The following is a 23,026-nucleotide window of genomic DNA, read 5'->3' on the forward strand; positions in this document are numbered from 1 at the left end:
ACTTCTTTGATGCCATGGGAGGAGGTTGGCATAGATTTGTTCAAGCACTGAGGTCATGAGTTCATGATTGTCTGTTGGTAGTTTACTATTACTCAAGATATCAGATGTCATTCATCTGAAGAATATTGCTTCTGTTGATGTTATAAATGCCATCAAAAGTATCTTTGCTTGGTTCAGCATCCCGCAGCTAGTAAGAAGCGACAATGGACCTCAGTTCACTTCAAAGCTGTTTTCCTCCTTTGCGGGTCAGTATGGTCTCGAACATAGAACGTCAAGCCCCAATTACCCGCGATCGAACGGTGAAGTTGAGCGAATGGTTCGCACCATCAAACACGTCTTCACCAAGTCTTCAGATCCATTTCTGGCATTGTTGGCCTGTCGTAATACTCCGGGTGCCACTGGGTACAGCCCAGCGCAGCTGTTGTTTGGTAGAAGATTGAGGGCAAGGTTGCCAATGGCTAAGTGCCAGTTGTGACTTGAATGGCCATCATCTACGACTTTCCACTCTAGGGATTGGCAGGCACGCGAGCTTCGGAAGAAGCATTACAACAAAAGACATGCAGTCAGTCGTCAGAGAGATTGAGAGGCTGGGGAATGTGCTTGGGTCCGAGGTGTAAAAACTCCTGCAGTGATACTTAGTCCCGCAGTTCGATCGCGCTCCTATGCGGTGGAGACTCTGACTAAGGTTTTAGTCTGCAACACGATTAATTTGATGCTTTTTATCGATGACATTTCTGTTCCAGTCGACAGAGCTTGTGTGGAATGACAATGGCCACTCGACCTCGTCTACTCAAACACAAGCAGCATCAGGGGCCGACAAGGTGTTAGTCCGCAACAGGATTCATTTGATGCCTTTTGTTGATGACATTTCTGTACCACAGTCGACGGAGCTTGTGTGGAATGACAACCACCACTCGACCTCGTCTACTCAAGCACAAGCAGCATCAGGGGCCGACAAGGTGTTAGTCCGCAACAGGATTCATTTGATGCCTTTTGTTGATGACATTTCTGTACCACAGTCGACGGAGCTTGTGTGGAATGACAACGGCCACTCGACCTCGTCTACTCAAGCACAAGCAGCATCAGGGGCCGACAAGGTGTTAGTCCGCAACAGGATTCATTTGATGCCTTTTGTTGATGACATTTCTGTACCACAGTCGACAGGGCTTGTGTGGAATGACAACGGCCACTCGACCTTGTCTACTCAAGCACAAGCAGCATCAGGGGCCGACAAGGTGTTAGTCCGCAACAGGATTCATTTGATGCCTTTTGTTGATGACATTTCTGTACCACAGTCGACAGGGCTTGTGTGGAATGACAACGGCCACTCGACCTTGTCTACTCAAACACAAGCAGCATCAGGGGCCGACAAGGTGTTAGTCCGCAACAGGATTCATTTGATGCCTTTTGTTGATGACATTTCTGTACCACAGTCGACGGAGCTTGTGTGGAATGACAACGGCCACTCGACCTAGTCTACTCAAGCACAAGCAGCATCAGGGGCCGACAAGGTGTTAGTCCGCAACAGGATTCATTTGATGCCTTTTGTTGATGACATTTCTGTACCACAGTCGACAGGGCTTGTGTGGAATGACAACGGCCACTCGACCTTGTCTACTCAAACACAAGCAGCATCAGGGGCCGACAAGGTGTTAGTCCGCAACAGGATTCATTTGATGCCTTTTGTTGATGACATTTCTGTACCACAGTCGACAGGGCTTGTGTGGAATGACAACGGCCACTCGACCTTGTCTACTCAAGCACAAGCAGCATCAGGGGCCGACAAGGTGTTAGTCCGCAACAGTTGCCTTTTGTTGATGACATTTCTGTACCACATTCGACAGGGCTTGTGTGGAATGACAACGGCCACTCGACCTTGTCTACTCAAACACAAGCAGCATCAGGGGCGTCCTCGGGCACAAGCACTGAACCTCAGAGTTCAAGCACGCTGGTGACTGACGAGTGCACATGACAGCAGCCCTGCTTCTACACCACCTCGAGGGTTGCATGGTCCCTCACCTCATCGTGAGATGCTACAGTCTTCACCAGAAAAAGTCCTGGACGCTCTCCCCTCTTCTTCGTCACCACCTGGGCGCACTACATGATCCAGTCGACGTGTCAGGGCACCTTGCATACTGAACCTATGTTGCTACAGGACAGTGAGTAGTGTCATGTGTGGGATAGGGGTCAGTATGTCAGGAAGGGGAGATGTAGAGGGTGCTTGTTCAGCCCTATAAATATAGACGCTGGCGGAAATAAAGGGTCTTTGACTTGCGGTCTTGAGAGAGTTCATTGCTGCGGCTTTGTCGGTAAGCGTGGGTCCTGGCTAGCCCTAGCAGTCGGCTCAACTCTGCAACCATGCCATCTCGGCAATCTCTGCAAGTTGTATATCTTCATCCATGACCAACTCACTGACTCGGTCGCCAGTGAGCTTTCCACGCCTCATTTTTCTTGTAGCAGGCTTTAGCAAAGACAGCACATCCGTGGAGATCGCGTTCGCATTTCTCCAACGTTTGTGTTCTTATGTGTTCGTAATCGCATAGCAGATGCAAAATGTAGTTCTTTTGCACCCGAGCTTTGCGGTAAAGAAGGTGATAATTTATGATTTCGATGATGATTTGTGTGATAACCGTTTATGGTGACTTGTGGAAGCTGATTCATTATATCCCGATGGTGGTGTCTTCTAACCAGCAGTTTACACCAAAAACTGGTACAAACAGCTTCTTCTTTCGGCATATCACCAGGCTTTTTTTGTTGTATACGGAAGTAGTCTCCTTCATGCTCGCATGGCATGAAAGTATAAAATTCTTTTTCGCGTCGTTAATACTTAGCTTGCACTGACGTTAATACATAGCTTGCACGGTGGCCGTGGGATGCCAGTTGGCTGTGCTGGAGAACCTCCGTCGGACCGCTCTTAGCTTGCAGCCGCCTCTGTTAGCTCGCATTGTGTTGGTTCTTATCCATCCGTAGCTTGAATATGGTAGCAACAGCTCCAGGCGAAAGAGGAAGCCGATTAAAACCTTCTTCCGCATTCGTAAGACAATCGTAGGCATGCAAGTGCGAGTGCTGCAAGACTCTCAGTATGAATCAGCACGGTCTGTGGCTGGCTAGCATTAGACGCAACGATTTGGACTCCGACAGCCCAAAGTCGCCGCGCAGCGTTCTTAGTGACAAGTAAGAGGCTTGTGCCGTGGACTAAATGTTTGCGAAAAGGTGGAATGCAAGGTCTGTTTGATTGACGCCATCCGATTTGTTTGAGAGCACAAGTCCAGACTGGAGTTCCATGTTGCATCTTGGCTACAGCACTATAGGCAAGCTGGTTCGGATCGCTACGACCATAGCGAGCAACGACGGCAGGAAAAGCGGCGTGCTGAGGCCGAGCTTTTCGTCTCATAGGCACATCGCAGGCAATCTTCTCACCCACCTGATGGAGAAATCTTTGCGTGCCTTCACTGATTTGAAGGCTTCCATTTCCTCCAACGTCACAAAGATGGAAGAGTACATGATATCCCCTTGGGTCACTTCAGGGAACACATCAGCGTATATACGGATCCATATCATCGCAAATTTTCACTTTGGCTGTCTAGTGTACGCACGCCGATCGAATAAGCTAACAGCAGTGGCCTGCACTGAATGGCTCATTCCTCTGTAGAGTAGGCATCACGCCCGAAAGGATAAGAAAATAATCCAAAGCATCCCAGGTGCGGTCAGGCGTCGCAAGGCTTGGAAGGGCGGAGATGGCCGAATGGTTCGGCAGCATGGCCACCAAGACTTCATGGCTGTGGAAGTGATGTCATGTGCAAACTATGTATAGCCGCTGCACAGGGATGAAAAATGCATGTTAGCCTTTGATCGCATGTAGGATGTGCCGGGTTGGATTCCCTGTGCCGCTAGGTACCCACCAGTTATACAATACGCAAGCTTTTCCCCTCCCTTCTGCTGGATGAAATGTCTGGAAATGGGTATTAGATCCACCCCTTGTGTTGACAAAAGTGCCTTATACCACAGTGCTCTTTGACCAAAGCTGCCCTTGCATCTTAAAAATGCATCACTGTCATCATCAGCTCACACTCTTATTAGTTCTAATGAGCTCACCTCATCATCATGTTCACAGAAATGGGATTCAGTGTCATCCAAGGTGTTAGAAAAACTGGTCACCTTAAGCCTTTTTTCAGAGCAGCCAATCTGTTAAACAAAACTTTTGATAAACATGTCCACCTGTTGATGTGTGTGTCCTCTGCATTCATCTTTTATTCCTAACTCGTAATGAAATGTGGATTGTAAGTCTTGCGTTTTATTGAAAGTACTTTGTCTTTAAAATGCAGGTTGTCTTCACGGAGACCGGACATGGTGCACCTCCTGTGCAAGCTTCAACCAGTCAAAGGCACGTTGTGAGCCAGTGCACAGCATCAACTGCCAGGGGTAATCACCGTGATAAGCCCTCAAGAAGCTTGACGAGTTCACCCACACTAGCAAGGGATTCAAAAAGAGATCCAAGTTGGTGGCGCATCTCCCAGTCCATACCAGCGACCACCCATACCATTGTGACCACTCTGGAAACAGTTTTGCTCAAAAAGCCAATCTAATGGCACACCATCGCACCCACACAGGCGAGCGTCCTTACCGTTGTGAGCATTGTGGTAGTGGCTTTATACGAAAGAACCATCTAGAGGCACACTATCACACCCACACAGGCGAGCGTCCTTACCACTGCGACCAGTGTGGTAGCAGCTTTGCACAAAAGAACACACTAGAGGCACACCATCGTACCCACACTGGTGAACGTCCTTACCGTTGTGACCACTGTGGTAGCAGCTTTGCACTTAAGTTCACCCTAGAGCAACACCAGCGCACTCATACGGGTGAGCGTCCTTACAATTGTGGCCAGTGTGGTAGCAGCTTTGCACGAAAGGAACATCTAGAGGCACACCATCGTACCCACACAGGCGAGCGTCCTTACCATTGTGACCAGTGTGGTAGCAGCTTTGCACGAAAGAACAATCTAAAGGCACACCAGCGCACTCATACGGGCGAACGTCCTTATCATTGTGACCAGTGTGGTAGCAGCTTTGCACTAAAGAACACTCTAGACGCACACCAGCGCACTCATACAGGCGAACGTCCTTACCGTTGCGACCACTGTGGTAGCAGCTTTGCACAAAAGAACAATCTAGAGGCACACAAGCGCACCCACACAGGCGACCGTCCTTACCATTGTGAACAGTGTGGTAGCAGTTTTGCACAAAAGAGCAGTCTAGAGGCACACCAGCGCACTCATACGGGCGAACGTCCTTATCATTGTGACCAGTGTGGTAGCAGCTTTGCACTAAAGAACACTCTAGAGGCACACTATCGCACCCACACAGGCGAGCGTCCTTACCGCTGTGACCAGTGTGGTAGCAGCTTTGCACAAAAGAACACACTACAGGCACACCATCAAACCCATACAGGCGAGCGTCCTTACAATTGTGACCATTGTGGTAGCAGCTTTAAACGAAAGGACCATCTAGAGGCACACCATCGTACCCACACAGGCGAGCGTCCTTACCATTGTGAACAGTGTGGTAGCAGCTTTGCACTTAAGTTCACCCTAGAGCAACACCAGCGCACTCATACGGGTGAGCGTCCTTACAATTGTGGCCAGTGTGGTAGCAGCTTTGCACGAAAGGAGCATCTAGAGGCACACCATCGTACCCACACAGGCGAGCGTCCTTACCATTGTGACCAGTGTGGAAGCAGCTTTACACGAAAGAACCATCTAGAGGCACACCATCGTACCCACACAGGCGAGCGTCCTTACCATTGTGAACAATGTGGTAGCAGTTTTGCACAAAAGAGCAGTCTAGAGGCACACCAGCGCACTCATACGGGCGAGCGTCCTTACCGTTGTGACCACTGTGGTAGCAGCTTTGCACGAAAGAACAATCTAGAGGCACACCAGTGCACCCATACAGGCGAGCATCCTTATCATTGTGACCATTGTGATAGCAGCTTTGCACGAAAGAACAATCTAGAGGCACACCAGTGCACCCACACAGGCGATCGTCCTTATCGTTGTGACCAGTGTGGTAGCAGTTTTGCACGAAAGAACAATCTACAGGCACACCAGCGCACTCATACAGGCGAACGTCCTTACCGTTGTGACCATTGTGGTAGTCGCTTTGCACAAAAGGGCCATCTGCTGGTACACCAGCGCACTCATACAGGCGAACGACCTTATTGTTGCGACCGCTGTGGTAACAGCTATATGCGGAGGAGTCACCTGGTGACACACATCCGTACCCACACGGGTGAAAAGCCGTATCAGTGCCAGCTGTGTCCCATGGCTTTTGCGGCACGTGTACACCTTGTGAGACACGTTAGATCCCATAAGAGTGAAAAGCTCTACCAATGTGACTTGTGCCAAAAGAGATTCACCCTGAGCCATAATTTGAGACGGCACAAAAAGGTGATTCACAAAGAATAGCAGTGGTTAGTGATGCCCTTAGTCAATATGTTTTGCTAGATACCATTTTGTATGCAAGCTAACGATATTCTGAGTACCCTATGAAATGTGGTGGTAGCTAAACTGCATCATTAACTTCATTTGTAAGTTTTGTTCACTCTAACGCAGTTTTCAGAAAACAACATTTCTTCCCTTAGGCAACAGGCAGACAGTCACTCAGTCTTTCCCGAACAAGGAATGTGAGCCTGCTATGCTCGTAAACTTGCATGAACGGAAATAGAATCATGGTAATAGGTGGATGGCATCTTTTCTTGTTGGAGAGACACTTTCAGTAACTTTATATCAAATGTTTACTGCTGGTGCCTGCTGTCGGTCTGCCTCAGTGAAGAAATTTCGTGGCGTAAAAGTGCACAAAAGAATTCCTTTTAATCTTTAAGCCTGAGTGAAATAATTTTTGCGACAATGAATATGAATTCAATCATTTATATCCCTGAACCTATAAATGATTATATGACAGCCAAGGAAAACTTGTTCTTGTGTAAATCTTTGTTTATTCCAGCAGTGTTAGTGGCCGGAATGAGTGAGGGCAAGCAGGTGTCCAGCCTCAAAATGATGTGTCTTGCATTAGTTTGGTGGTTTGAAGAGTTCTCTGTTTAGAACGGGGACTAACAGAAGAGTTCACTAACATCTGCTTTGCCATTACTCAAGGCATTGTTTCCGCTGTATATAAATGGCATAATATTTGTGGATCATTGTGTCGGCACCATTTTTAGTCGTTTTTGGTTGTCAGAATATCAGCTGTTTGTAACCATTTCACATTGTGCTAGCTTCTTTGTTGTTGTGTTACTTAAAAAATCCTTATCTGTTTACATAAGTTTTTCATGATAAGCTGCAAGGTTAGTGGCTACTAAGACAAAAATAACCGTGATTGGTGCGAAAAATATTGCACTCTTGTAGCATATTGTAAAGCTCGTAATTCGGATCTATTGCATGAAATTCCTTAGTGCACGTGATTATTTTGTAGCAGTTTCCATTTCAAAATGTTGAATACAGTCTGGCAGTTTGTAAAACTCACTTTTTTGACATATTGTGCATTGAAATTCAAAAGTAGTGCAGTTCTTCAGAAAGCTGCTGTTATCTTTTTTTTAGTGTTACACTTCGAGCATCCTTAGACAACATCGTGTCTTGCATCCAGAATGGATTGCTATCATCACTTTCTCTAGGACTCAGTGCTGTTCCCCACAAGCAAGCTATTTTGTCTGATGGAATTGCATTGCCAGTGGCTCAACAACTTGTTGCTTTTTTTGGTTGCTTGGGAGAAAAGTTCTCTCCAACTTATCATTTTATCACCCACTGTGTATTCAGTACATAGACATGCCATTGCACACATTCATTCTAATAAAGATCGATGAGCAACTTTTTAGGTGAATTCCAAATGAATAACCCCCGTTCTTCTCTGTTGCATGTTGTGCAGTCTTCCCCATGCAGGACACCGGTTTTGTGCATAGTAACTGTGAAAGTTTATTTAGCAAAAACATGGAGCTGCTAGCATAGGCTCTAGAGGGTCTATACTTTTTATCTGTAAGGATTGTGTTGAGTTTTTTAGCTTTTCTGTGTTCTATGTGCTCAGAAAGATCAAATGGTATTCTCTGGACACCAGTTTTGAAATTCAACACCATCGAATACATTGTAATTCCGCAATATAGAAACAGATCATTTCTATCTTTTGTCACTAAGGAAACCACTGCGTGTAATGCGAAATGCGATTTTAAAGTCTGTGTGCACACTAACAAGTTGTGAGTCTGCTGAGTATCCTGCATTGTAGGACGGCTTGAAAATTGGTGTTGAGAAATATATTTCGGCCAATAAGAGGATGATTCTGATTTGGTGTTGAAATAAACTTTTTGTATTAAAAATATTTAAATTCAATACTTTCAGATTTTAGAAGTTTCGGCATATACGAGTTCAGGTGTGTACTGAGAGAATGTTTACCTTGTGTACTCAAAAATGACTACAAAGCATGTCACAGCCGCCACCGTGGTCACTCAATGGTTATGGCGCTCGGCTGCTGACCCAAAAGACACAGGTTCGATTCCGGCCACGACGGTCAAATTTCAATAAACGCGAAATTCTAAAGGCCATTGCACTGTGTAATTTCAGTACACGTTAAAGAACCCGAGGTGGGCAAAATTTTGGGAGCTCTGCGGTCTGGCGTCCCTCAAAGCCTGAGTCACTTTGGGACGTCAAACCCCCATAAACTAAACTAGTTACAAAATCAATTGTGTGCAGACAATGCTTTCTATTTGCATAAAGAACATTGGCTTCTTTTTAGTTGCGCTGGCTCACAATTTCATGATGAGAGCTTGTAAGCAGCATCATTAAGGTCATGGTTCTCACGTACAGGGATACCATTTGTTGTTTTAAAATTTCATAAACAAAAGAGGACTTGCTTCTGACTATAATGCAAGAGGGATCTTTTCAAAGTACTCACCACAACTTTAAAACGCGTGATCACTATAGGTGATGTTAAGTGAGTGTTCACACGCATACCACCACATCCTTTACAGAGCAGAACCACAGGAGAGGGATCTCGCTGCTAGCCTTGAACCACCATGGTAGTTGCATGTGAAATATACTGCGGTGTAATAGCTCACAGTGCTGGCACCCCAGTTTCGCCAACATGTGAGCAACACCATGTCATGGGACAGGTTTGACCATTGGCGCGAAATTGACAAGCAGATGAGATATGAGTGCCAGCACAGTTTTGAAGTGGATGTGCATTGTTCTATGTTAACATGACAGCAGTGTGATGAGGTGCACTCGTGCGTCAGAGTTCATTGGTAGGCTGCACGTGCAGAAGCTGGCATTGCTCTGTCCAGCGCACTTCTGTGCAGTTCAGAGCTGTATTGCAGTGAATCATGGAACTGCTGACATCCACTCAAAAGGCTTTCTCTTGGTTAATCATGGCATAGACACAAGCACAGAAAATGTAGTCGTTTTTCGCTATATTGCAAGTTTGGAAAAAGCACAATATTTGAATAGGTACATTCAATAAAAAATCAGTCAAACAATAAATGTTAGTTAAACAGTACAAAAGCATTGTCTGCGTGTTATTTATCATCAGGGCCGGTCACATTTTGACGCTACGAGGCCTGGACATCCTACGCAGTTCTGTTGGTGTACCTTCCCTCATATCACATGGGATGAGAATAAGATCGCCTTTTCGATCAATCACAGTGCGAAAGCCTGCAGTTTTTGTTTTATCCATATTATGATACATGCTTAATGCCCATACCCATGACACTCATCTCATCGCCTTCACAGTTCTTCTAGCAAAGCTCCGCTATCTCTTGGTAATTAAGCCATGCGGGAAAGCCCACTTGTTGACTTTCGCATGGAGTTCCCAACGGAAGTGGGGGAGGGGGGGGGGGGGGGGGTCGAAGTGTCAATGGCTGTACAAGCGTAGTGTAAAAATCCCACCTATTGCATGGTGCACTGAGTCCATGCACCTCTGATGTGCCTATAGCAGCAGTAGTGCCGACAGTGCTGCTAGGCCCTGTATTAGCCGAGACATGTAGATTCAGTTTCTGAGCTTAACTGCTAGCTCGTGGCGATGCTAACTGGACGTCAACTGGCTTCCAGTGGGCACTGAAGCTTCCTCAGATGTCCTGGATGTCCAAGGGAGTGATAGGGCTCATTGCGTTGTCATGGGTCGTCTTTTTTATTTTATAAGCAGTCTCACCATTTCGACACCAACGGGTGTTCCTCTCATTTACGTCCGCTTTGTTCTTCCGGCACACCAAAGCTGCTCGTCACGTGCTGTTCTGGAGCCTGCTCATAAGCAGTCACTACATTTTCGACAGCTTTTATTTTTTTTTTCTAGGGGGGCGGGTGCCAATTGATACGTCAACGTTTGGATAATTCTGGCATTTCTTCTGGCCTGTTGAAATACTGGTTATGAAGTTTTTACCTAATCAGGAAGTACACACTTCAGTGCCCATGATTTTTTTTTTGCATGGTGCTGTGTCAGTGTAACTTTTCTTACTTGGGTTCTATAGTCCATACATTGTTTTGAAAACAATAAAGGCATTCGCGTATTGATCTTTTCTTGAAATTTTCTTTATGCTAAACAGATATCCGATATGCGATGCAATACTTAGTGGCATTTTTTCTTCACATTGGTGTTCAATTCATATTTGAAATTCGCAATATTTTCACATCCCAAATTTATAAGTCCATATGGCTGTGAGTGGAAAGACTGTAGGCTGAATTTACGCGTGAAAATTCATGCGTTAAAGGTACCAGAAATAAACGAGGCGGCATTTCGAGGAAAGGAAACTCTAAGTATTGAGATGAAAAGAACCAACAAGAGAAAGAAAAAACGGGAAAACAAAACAAAGCACTGGGGAAAGGTATTGAAGAGAGTTAAAAATGAAAGGCACACTCAAGTTTCTTTTGTGTCCCAGTGATGAGCCTGGGGGGTGGGTGATGCGTCGAGCGACAAGGTGTGGCTGGGTGTTGGCGCAGTCTTTAGGCAGGCGTCAGCGTCCCAGCGTTGAGGCACGGTTGACGACGTTGTCCACGGCGGCCTCAACGCTGCCGCAGGAAGTAGTCACACCTGTGGGCTCCAGGCACGGCCCTCAGGTCAGGTAGCCCGGGTGAGCAGCGCTGTCGACAGAGGCGGCCCCTGTTCAAAGGCTGTCTGACAGGAAGGGAGGAGTGGCGCCTGGGTCGACGACAGCTGTCCAGCTCTGGTAGCCCGGACGTCTGCGGCCGGAAGCCCAAGCCTGGGAACTCGGGGAGCCAGCTGAACTCGTCCACGTCCATCGCCGACCGCACTCTTCCTCTTCTCTCCCCGCACGTTCTCTTCGCCACGTATCATTTCCCTTTATCTTCTTCGTCCGCCACCTGTGCGTCTTCTGCAGCCGCAGCGTGGCGCTGGCTCCTTACAATGGCACAGTGGACCAGAGCTTCATCTGTTCTGTATTTGATGGCCTGATGACTTTTCATAAGAAAGCCAAAAGTAAAAGCTTCTTCTATTGAATTTTAAGAGTTTATAGATGACAGCAGTAAATAATATTACTAATAGTACTAGGAAACCATTAAATTCAAGTCTACTCGGCAGCAGTTGTACTGTCCTCTGAAATTACATGGGTATCATGTATCAGGCTACTTTGTCAAACATAGCTTCATGCCTCTAGTGCTCTCTAGCACCGGTTGTTGCCCTTGTATTCTTAAATCTGTACTCATGCTTTACTGATATTTGGACATAAATTTTAATTTCTTGGTTTGGTTTGGTTTATGGGGTTTAACGTCCCAAAGCGACTAAGGCTTGACCAATGTATTTGTTTGACACAAACCTGGCAGATAGCTCAAAATACAGGCAATGTTTGCAAACCTTGGAGTGATATGCATTTCCATGCATGAGGTAAGGAAAGAAACCACCTTTGGAATAATGCACTTCTAGCCCACAAAGACTTCCTTTTATCATAGAGCATACTCCTATCACGTCTATCATCATCATCAGCCTGACTACGCCCACTGCAGTGCAAATGCCTCTCTCATGTCTCTCCAGTTAACTCTGTCCTTTGCTAATTGCAACCACCGTATTCCCGCAAACTTCTTAATCTCATCCGCCTACCTAGCTTTCTGCTGCCTCCTGCTACGCTTACCTTCTCTTGGAATCCACTCCGTTACCCTTAAGGACCAGTGGTTATCGTGCCTTCGCATTACATGCCCTGCCCAAGCCCATTTCCTCCTCTTGATTTCGACTACGATGTCATTAACCCGCATTTGTTTCCTCACCCACTCCGCCCGCTTCCAGTCTTTTAACCTTACACCTATAATTTTTTTTTGCATAGCTCGCTGCGTTGTCCTCAACTTAAGCTGAACCCTCTTTGTTAGCCTCCACGTTTCTACCCCATAGGTGACTAATATAAGTCATTAAATGAAGTCATTTTATTATTTATTTATTTATTATTCCTCAAAGGTCCCTTTCGGGACATTACATGAGGGGTGGGGATAACACGGCAAAAAAAATATTATATATTTTATGTCGCCTTCGCATATATTAAAGGGACAAACTTATACACACAGTTGTATTTTTGCAAAAGAACAGTTGGCAACATGCGAGCTCTGCAGAGAACTGATCACCATAAATCATATTTTACGTTCATGCGGAGAACTGGACGTCAGGGAAAACATTTTCCACTGTTGAATGTCTACTGATCTTTTCACCCTTGTGTGCTCATTGGAGAAATTGCACTTGTGGACATGTCTCATGTTTGTATCGTTTTAAAAGAAGTAATAAACAATGAGAGTTTGAACATCAGATATTTCTTAGAAGCAAACAAATTCTATTCTTTGGTTGGTGCATGATAGACGTAGTCATTTATGCGCTATAAAACTCAATGCAAGACAAGTATGCTATCTTTTCAGCGATGTTTGGTGTTGATTATAAGACATTATGTTGCACTCGGGAATTTTTTTTTTTGGTCTGGCAGATTAATACGGAAGCCTCTGTATGTTGCAGTAGAGGGAAGACGAAAATTTCGAATTGGGATCTGCTGGTTCAAGCAGTGTTGGGTTCTTAGCACATTTCAAATATCTGCTGGGACCAATATAGCTGTTGGAACCAGTAGCTATTGGAACCAGCCGCCGCTTTAACCTACACTAAAATAACAGTCACCTGGCAGGACGGTGCAGATATTGCCTTTATAGCGAGAGAACACGTACAGCTTCAAACCCCACTCGACAAGCAGCTACAAGAGTAACAACAAACTGCAACACATATAGAACTTGCATGTAGAACCAACGACTCGTGCTTATATTTGCTCTCCGTATAGGACATACTATAGCACTGGCAGTGAGGAATGGTTAATAAGAAAAGTTTTCCCATCAAATACTGGCACTTTTTATGCAATTTATAGTGGGCACAATCTTTGAGATTTTGCTTAAAATTTCTATTAGCTGCAGGACTTTATTAATGCTAGCAATGGAAAATTTCTGTCCCTCATAGCCTGAGTCGGTTTGGGACGTTAACCCCCTCAAACCTAAACCAAACTACTGAGATCAGCTTAGCAGCACAAACAAGCAGATTCCCAGTTTTAAGTCTTCACCTGGGGAGGGAGCTCCCACACCAGGGTATGATCCTTTACTCCCCTACGAATGCGCCGATTACCGTTACAACTGCTCAAGTAGAACATTAGGACCTACAATAGCAACGATTTTTACGTAGCTCGAAAGGAACTCATTGCATAGCGTCACCTAATCGTGATTTTTGAAAACAAGCCCACACTGGAGCTGTATTTTAAAGCTCTAGGAATGTTCAGGTCCTTGTAACAAAGGCCCTGGCCATGCAGAAAGTTCAGGGTACGCGTGACATGCATTACGAGTGGTGGCACCGAGCCAGACGTGTTCTATATTGCATTCAGCAAATAAAAAATCGGCCACAACGGGTTGGTGGAGTGTCGGTGGAGTACGGCCTCTACTTCACTATGAATGCGCCGATATATCCATTACAACTGCCGAAGGATAACGTTAGCAGCTGTAATCGCAACGAAGCGTACAAGAATCTCGTTGCATAGCGTGAGCTAATCGCGTTTTCTGAAGACAAGCCCGGACAGGAGCTGTATTTTAAATCTCTACGCATGTTCAGGACCTTGTAGGGTACGCGCGCGGCCGCATCCAGGTGGTCGCGTTCTAGTATTGCGCATTCAACGCGTCGGCGGAGCGCAGTTTAGTAAAGGGGAGAACGGGGAGAAATGTCTTCACACACGGTTTCTATTCGCGCAGTACGCAGAGGCGACGAGTAAACCATCGCACGAACAGGTTAAGCCACGGATACAAAATTCGGGCGTAAAATTCAAGCATCGCTCTCCATCAGGTGCGATATCGAAACTAACTATTCGGTTTTGCTTTCGATCGCGCTGTTAGGCCAACTGAAAGCCAGTTTTCAATCAACTATTCCTTGCGCACAGATCAAACTTTCTTTTGTCATTAATACTTAATTAAGAGATTATACAATGTCCTGATAATTGTTTTTATATTTATTCAAAATGTGCCCATGCCGACTATGTAGGGAAGATGTAAGTACGGTGGCGCAAGCTGCATCGCGGGGAGCATCGACAGTCGCGTCTTTGTGTTGCCGGTTGTGCCGGATCGTCAGCTATTGCTTTGCATATTCGATTTTGTGTGTTGTCAGTGTGTGAGAACAAGAAGCTTTGCAGAGGGAAATCTATGCTCATACACAGCAAGGATCTCTATGCAATCCGGTAAATGTCACTTTTTCAGCGTGCGCATTTGAAAACTTGGTCCGTCTTTGTGCGCGTGTGCCCAAATGTCACCGCGTAGTAACGAAAGATTCCGGCTTGTTAAAGAAGTGTATAACCACAATGTATACAAACTTGCTTCCGTGAAACTTGCCGGAGTTATTCCTTTAGACGTGTTACTTGAACACTTGCATGTGCGGGCGAGTAGACGCAATAAATTGCAAAACTGCAATTGCCGTTAATTTATGTAAATTCTGACCATCTCACTGACTGGGTCGCCAGTGAACTTTCCATGTCTTATCTCTCTTGTAGCAAGCTTGAGCAAAGACAGCATGTTCGCGGAGATCGCGCCGTTCGCATTTCTTCTCGGATGTCTGCGTTCTTATGTATTCGTAATCGCATAGCAAATGCAACAGTTAGTTCCTTTTGCAGTCTAGAGCTTTGCGGTAAGAAGGCTGATGATTTATGAATTCGGTGGCGATTTGTGGGCTACCCGTTCATGGTGCATTGTGGTGACTTGTGGAAGGTGGTGAATCATAACCCGTTCGCGGTACCCGTAACCTGCAGTTACAACAAAAAATGGTACAAACAGCATCTTGTTGCGGCATATCACCTTACCTTACCGAATACAAAAAAAGTATTCGGAAGCAGTCTCTTTGTTCTTGCTCGCATGGCATGAAGCTATGAAATCCTTTTTCCGCGTCCTTATACAGCCGGTGCACAGGGATGAAAATTCATGTTAGCTTTTGATCGCTTATAGGATGTGCTTGGTTCGATTCCCTGTGGCACTGGGTACCCACCTGCGGTACAATGCGCAAGCTTCTCCCCTGGCTTCTGCTGGGGTGAATGCGGGGAAATGGGTATTAGATCCCCCCTGTGTTGACGAAAGTGCCTTGTGCCACGGTGCTCTTTGACTAAAGCTACCCTTGCTTCTTAAAAATTCACCATTGTCATCATCAGCTTTCACTGTCAGTTCGATGAGCTCACCTCATCACTTAGGTCCCAGGGATGGACTTGTTTTGTGCCATCCATGGTGTTTGAAAAAGCGGTTCACCTTAAACCATGTCTAGAGCAGTGCATTGAGAAATTGGTCACTATAGTTTCTTCCTTTTTTTTCTACCTGGTTTAATGATCCCAAAATTGGAGATGCGGGTTTTGCACCAGTAAATGTGGTATGGCTCTAACTGCACTTAAGACCGAGTTGTGTACAGTTTCAGACTTGCTTCTACTCAATGGGCCTTTTTCACGTTGGGAGAGCGCCCCTAGCGGCGGCCGCCGAATCACAATTGGTGGTCTGGTCGGTCGGTTCCCGTCCGTGCTTTGATCGGTTGCTGAAGTTTTCGTGCTCATCCAAACGTCGCCTATAGTGTTTCAGTATGGTTTTGCCTTAGTGCTGTGAACATTTTCTTTCTGTTGAGCTGACAATGGATTTCACGCAGTTTTTGGACGCGTGCAAGCAGTGGACGTATGATCTGACTTCTGTGTCTCCGGTTAGTGACAAAGTGATTGACATGCACTTTGGCGCATCGAACCGGCCACTGCGGAAATGACAGCCTTTCAAAGAGGAGAAATACATACGCCGCATTTAATGTTGCCTGCTTAAGCACTTGTCCGAAGACGAGCTGCTGATACTGTGATAGCGGGCGACAGCCCCGATGCGGCTAGCATTCTTGTGTTTGAAGATTGATGGGTTGAAAGCCCGATGGGGGTACCTAGTCGACCATGCTCGGTGTTTGATAAAAAGGCTGTGCCAGAGTGTTGGTGATGCACACACGATCTCGCAACGTGATACAGTGCTGTGGGGGTGCCGAGCCGCCTGACAACCGGCGCATTCGTCTTGCTCGCGAGCGCACGAGAGTTACGCTGAGGAAGCCGTCGCCTTGCACTAGCATAGTCCACTACACTGCGATGGTCTGAAATGGGCACAATCCACTGCAGCAAAAGATGTCGAGGCGACTGCTTTCGCAGAGAAGTTGCTCCTGTGCGAAAGGTACCCGGCGTTCTGAAGACGTCGTCGTCGTTTCGGCGAACACTGCTGTCCTCGGTCGTGCGCTCCCCTCGAGGGCAACCCTGCCAAGGCGCGCGCACATTCCCGCAGGCACACTACATTCATTTTACCTTTCACCCTATCTCTTAGGCTCTCTTCTATCCGCATGCGGCAAAAAAAAAAAAAAGAACTGCGCGAACGAGTCAGGGACGGCGAAAAGGTAAATACGCACACAAACACAGTCTTTGCCTCTTCGTAGTTCGCGTTCGCGAAGTTCTTCGCGTCCATGTGAACCAACTAGCTCGACAAGTTCTACTGAAGTTATTATAATCCACGGGGTGTAGTTGACAGACCCGCGCAGTTTCCGTTTATTCTTTTGTGCAGCCACTTCTGCTACACTAGCAAATGGACAACAGAGGCGTCGCACCCCGTGTTTCACGCTACAGCTTCTTAGAAAACAGTGCAAGAAAGAAGAAATTGAGCTTGCGCCTGTCACAAAGTGGTCGCTGCAGACACGCGAGTTTGCTTCCTCGCAGCTCCATCAACATTCACACTGCCTGCACCCACTTAGCCCTGTTGCTGCATGCAGTGATGCCACTGGGAACTTGAAAAATCTTACACTTCCTGATTTTTTGCTAGAATTAAAGCATCCCGTGGCGGCGCATCGCTGAGGCATCTCGCCAGCGATTTCACCAGGAACGCAAAGCGCAGAGTTGTCGACGACTAGGCAGCAGCGAAGTGCCGACCGAGCGACGCAACCGGCCGCTCAACTATAGTGCCTAGTAGCTCAACTGGCCGACGAACCACCAAAAAACGTGGCGGTCGCGCGCTTCCCGCAATGCATTGCGGGCGCATGCGCAGAGGGCCACCATGAAAAAGGTCCATTAATTGCACTCTTGGAGACTGTGGAGGTGGAACATCATGTGGGGCATATTGGCAACATTCCTGGGCAGCTGTAAACTATGCTTTTGTACAAGTAGCTATGCTCTGAAAGTTTTTTTTCCTGTGCGCAGTGCGATGGCTATAAAAGGTTTGATGAAAAAATAATGGGTCTATCAATGTTTTGTGTCATTATGCATGACTGACACTCGTTAGTTCTTAAGCCTGCGTAACTGTCCTTTGCCATGAAGCCAGAAAATGTGCAAGTTCATCTGTCAGTGCAGTGGCTGTTGGTTTGGTTTCAGTAGGCCTATAAATTTGTAGGCAAATGTCAGTTTTTTGAGCGTAAGTATAGCAGTCAAACGCGTGGAGAATTAAAAGTCGGGAATGTTTGCTTTGGAACTCACTTCTTTACAGGCTCGCCCTACTGAATTTACACAACCTGGAAAAGCTGTTTTACGAGATTGTATTCCATATTCACCATGTCATGGACATAACGCCATATGCATGTGCAGTCTTTTGTCTCAGTGGATGTAATCTGGCTTTCACATGCAGATTCGAGCTCCAGGGACCACAAACCTGGTGTACCTTCTGGACAGAACTCACCAGGTTAGAATCTGCAGTTTTTCTCCATGTATGCTTTCGTGAAAGTTGTCTTTCAAAGAGCAGTTTGTAGGATACGGAAGCTTTAATTTACTGCACTCTGGTGAAGGATGGTGCCTTCGATATTCTGGAAAGTTCTTTTCTTTGAAATAGAAACTTAAGACTGTGAACTGTCACCCTTGTGAGTTCTATTGAATGATGCAGATACTTGCACGGGGTTTGACGCCTCATCAGGCTATTAGCCTTGGCCCTCTCTTAGACAGTGTCTTGGGAGCAAATAAAGCAAAAAAATGGCATTGTTCTATGTGCTAAGCATAGCCCACTGCCATTTGTATAGTTATTCAGCCCATCCGAGTGGACTTTGTACTGTGTCTGTTGTGATGCCTGTAATGCTATTGCAAGGATCAAAGGCAGTGACTGGCAAGGACGACATTTCTTGTAGCCTAAATGTTTTCTTAACTGCGTGCAGAATTCACTGTAGGGACATCTTGTTTCAGGCCTGAATTGTCCTTATGGCCAGTCTGTTAATAAAACTTGATAATCTACACCTGTTGATGTGTGTGTCCTCCGCATTCATCTGTTATCCTTAACTCCTAATGAACTGTGGATTGTAAGTTCTTGCATTTTGTTGAAAGCACTTTGTCTTTAAAATGCAGGTTCAGTCTTCATGGAGACCGGACATGGCGCAACTCCTGTGCAAGATTCAACCATTCAAGAGCGTGTAATCAGCCACTGCCTGGAATCAACTTCTTCTGGCAGGGTCAACCACTGCGATCAGCCCACAAAAAAGAAGCTTGACGAGTTCACCCACTCTAGCAAGGGATTTAAAAAGAGATCCAAGCTGGTGGCGCATCTCCCAGTCCATACAGGTGACCGCCCATACCAGTGTGACCACTGTGGAAACAGCTTTGCAAAAAAGGCCAATCTGAAGGTACACCAGCACACCCACACAGGCGAGCATACTTACCGTTGTGACCATTGTGGTAGCGGGTTTACACATAAGAACCAACTAGAGGCACACCAGCTCACTCATACAGGCGAATGTCCTTACCGTTGTGAACATTGTGGTAGCAGCTTTGCACAAAAGAACCAACTAAAGGCACACCAGCACATCCATACAGGTGAGCGTCCTTACAGTTGTGACCAGTGTGGTAGCAGCTTTACACGAAAGGACCATCTAGAGGTACACCATCGCACCCACACAGGCGAACGTCCTTACCGTTGTGACCAGTGTGGTAGCAGCTTTGCACGAAAGAACAATCTACAGGCACACCAGCGCACTCATACAGGCGAACGTCCTTACCGTTGCGACCATTGTGGTAGCAGCTTTGCACAAAAGAACCATCTGGAGGTACACCAGCGCACTCATACAGGCGAACGTCCTTACCGTTGTGACCAGTGTGGTAGCAGCTTTGCACGAAAGAACAATCTAGAGTCACACCAGCGCACTCATACAGGCGAACGTCCTTATCATTGTGACCATTGTGGTAGCAGCTTTACACGAAAGAACCATTTAGAGGTACATCAGCGCACCCACACAATCGAGCGTCCTTTCCGTTGTGACCAATGTGGTGGTAGCTTTCCACAAAATAACAATCTAGAGGCACACCAGTGCACTCATACAGGCGAACGTCCTTACCGTTGCGACCATTGTGGTAGCAGCTTTGCACAAAAGAACCATCTGGAAGTACACCAGCGCACTCATACAGGCGAACGTCCTCATCGTTGTGACCAGTGTGGTAGCAGCTTTGCACGAAAGAACAATCTACAGGCACACCAGCGCACTCATACAGGCGAACGTCCTTACCGTTGCGACCATTGTGGTAGCAGCTTTGCACGAAAGAACCATCTAGACGTACATCAGCGCACCCACACAGGCGAGCGTCCTTTCCGTTGTGATGAATGTGGTAGCAGCTTTGCACTAAAGAACTATTTAGAGACACACCTTCGCACCCACACAGGCGAGCGTCCTTACTGTTGTGACTATTGTGGTAGTAGCTTTATTCAAAAGGTCCATCTGGAGACACACCAGCGCACTCATACAGGTGAACGCCCTTATTGTTGCGACCACTGTGGTAACAGCTATATACGGAGGAGTCACCTGGTGACACACATCCGTACCCACACGGGTGAAAAGCCGTATCAGTGCCAGCTGTGCCCCATGGCTTTTGCAGTACTTGCACGCCTTGTGAGACACGTTAGATCCCATAAGAGTGAAAAGCCTTACCAATGTGACTTGTGCCAAAAGAGATTCGCCCTGAGCCATCATTTGAAACGGCACAAAAAGGGGATTCACAAAGAATAGCAGTGGTTAGTGATGCCCTTAGTCAATATGTTTTGCTAGTGACCATTTTGTATGCAAGCTAATGATATTCTGTGTACCCTATGAAATGTGGTGGTAGCTAAACTGCATCATTAACTTCATTTGTAAGTTTTGTTCACTCTATCGCAGTTTTCAGAAAACAACATTTCTTCCCTTAGGCAACACGCACATGCACTCAGTCTTTCCCGAAAAAGGAATGTGAGCCTGCTCTTCTCGTAAACTTGCATGAACAGAAATAAAATCATGGTAATACGTGGATGGCTTCTTGTTGGAGAGACACTTTCAGAAACTTTATATCGAATGTTTACCGCTGGTGCCTGGTGTCAGCCTGCCTCAGTGAAGAAATTTCGTGGAGTAAAAGTGCACAAAACAGTTCCTTTTAATCTTTAAGCCTGAGTGAAATAATTTTTGCAACAATGAATATGAATTCAATCATTTATATCCCTGAACCTATAAACGATTATGACAGCCAAGGAAAACTTGTTCTTGTGTAAGTCTTTGTTTATTCCAGCAGTGTTAGTGGCCGGAATGAGAGGGCAAGCAGGTGTCCAGCCTCAAAATGATGTGTCTTGCGTTAGTTTGGTGGTTAAAAGATTCTTTGTTGTTTGGCACGAGCACTAACAGAAGAGTTCACTAACATCTGCTTTGCCATTACTCAGAGCATTGTTTCCGCTGGATATAAATGACATAATATTTGTGGATCATTGTGTCGGCACCATTTTTAATCTTTTTTCTTTGTCAGAATTTCAGCTGTTTGTGACCATTTCACATTGTGCTAGCTTCTGTGTTGTTTTGGTGTTACCTGAAAAAGCTTTCTCTATTTACATGAGGTGTTCATGATAACATGCTGGAAGGATTGTGGTTGCTGAAACAAAAAGTACTGTTATTAGTGCCTACGAAAACCACTGTAATCTTGTTGTGTATTGTAAAACTCGTAATTTGGGCCCATTGTGTGAAATTCCTTAGTGCACATGAGTAGTATTTTGTAGCAGTTTCCATTAAAAAATGTTGAATACATTCTGGCTGTTTTTAAAACTCACTTGCTTGACATAATGTGCATAAAAATTCAAAAACAGTGCAATTCTTCTAAAAGCTGCTGTTCGCTTTTTTTTAGTGTTATACTTGGAGCATCCTTAGGCGTCATTGTGCCTTGCATCCAGGAAGGAATTGCTATCACTTACAGATGACAGCACTAGTAGCAGCACTAACTGACAGCACTAACTTATAGATGACAGCTCTAAAGGATATTAGAAACACAAGTAGTGTTTTTTCAGAAGCTTCTCCAAGTTTTTGTCTCGTACTACAAAGCGGTCATACCTTGAAAGAAGCCAAATATAGCATTGGATGGTAATGAGTGGGATTAACAGATGAGATTAGGATGTTTTTTGGAATGGGGTTGCTCGATCTGTCTGGAAGGGCACAGGGTGTATTTGAGATGAGCGGGAGAGACTTTTGTGGTGCTGTAAATGTTCGGTTCACAAAATTGAAGAGATTCTTTTACCCTCTCCTGAGAGTGCAAAGTACAAAGAAGAGCATTATAACAGGCCCTCTTGGACAGTTCAAATTGGCTGGAGTAAATGGACAATGAAAGGGCCTGTCTGCCTCCGCTTGGGCTCCAGGAACCACTGGGCACTGGTTTGTCAGTCTACGCACATCCCCGTTGCGCAAGGCTAAATCTACGACCTTCCTGATGACGAAAGCTCCACTTCAAGAAAAAGGAAACTAACGTGGCTGAGGTGCATCACTGTATGCAACAGTGAATGAGAAAACATTGCTGAGAAATAAGGGTACGAATGCAGCCTATGCTGTGAGCTTAGGCTAGTGTTTCAGCCCCATAGTTATGTGCTGCTGTCAGCTTGGGCCTGAAGAACGATCATGAAGAATGTCGCTGACCAAAATGAGAAGTGCCGAGCAGTCTGATAGATTTAGCTATCTGGCAAACTAACAAAGATGAGCGCATAAATTTAGTAGACTGTCGAGAGTTTTTCATGTGTTTACTGCTGGTAATTGTGTTGCTCCACTGTGTCATCCCATCTTCCGAATGTATGCTATTGTAAATTAGAGAAAGAACGAAAACTGCGGAGCAGCGTTGAGTTTATTAATAAAACGGTGATCATTGCAATGAATAACATTCACTTTTAATGTGTCTTTGACGAATTGCTGTAATGCATCAGAGCCAAGGCAACTGGTAAGTTATAACAAACTCGTATTTATCACCTATGCGACTGACATCGGCATCTGCAGAGACTGCCGTAGCTATATGCTGGATTGAAAAGTTCCTGTATGTAAGATACTGACCTAATCATGAGCAAACATCACTCGCAGAGTAACAAATTATGGTTTGTGTTCTTTGAGATGTAACTAGACACTGGTAATTGCTTGCATTTTCTGGAATTAAGGAGAGACTCCTGTTGGCTGTGTGTACCGTGTCCGCAGATGTGAGCCAATTAAGCATCGGATCCGACGGGCTGCTTCACCTGCCAGGCAAAAAAGCAGTAGACATTCTGGCTCCGTGACTG

At 45.8% G+C, this 23,026-nt stretch overlaps 2 protein-coding genes across 4 annotated transcripts in view; both read left to right on the forward strand.

The window, feature by feature from the left end:
* LOC149329328 (uncharacterized) overlaps positions 1-21,546 on the forward strand; it is a 39,352-nt gene extending 17,806 nt beyond the window's left edge. For all 3 annotated transcript variants that reach the window (XM_089561860.1, XM_089561861.1, XM_089561859.1), the window contains exons 3-5: positions 4,326-4,384; positions 18,137-18,190; positions 18,841-21,546. In XM_089561860.1, the coding sequence (XP_089417986.1) occupies positions 4,326-4,384; positions 18,137-18,190; positions 18,841-20,489 (1,762 nt within the window). In that variant the 3' untranslated portion in view covers positions 20,490-21,546. The remainder of the gene's footprint in view (positions 1-4,325; positions 4,385-18,136; positions 18,191-18,840) is intronic.
* LOC149329329 (uncharacterized) lies at positions 4,367-7,874 on the forward strand. The gene has a single exon (XM_089561862.1). It carries the CDS (start codon positions 4,586-4,588, stop codon positions 6,464-6,466), a length of 1,881 nt encoding a protein of 626 aa, XP_089417988.1. The 5' UTR covers positions 4,367-4,585; the 3' UTR covers positions 6,467-7,874.
* Positions 21,547-23,026: the final 1,480 nt, after the last annotated feature.

Source organism: Amblyomma mixtum, chromosome 9, assembly GCF_055824585.1.
Source record: "Amblyomma mixtum isolate Tamu chromosome 9, ASM5582458v1, whole genome shotgun sequence".
Lineage (NCBI taxonomy): Eukaryota > Metazoa > Arthropoda > Arachnida > Ixodida > Ixodidae > Amblyomma > Amblyomma mixtum.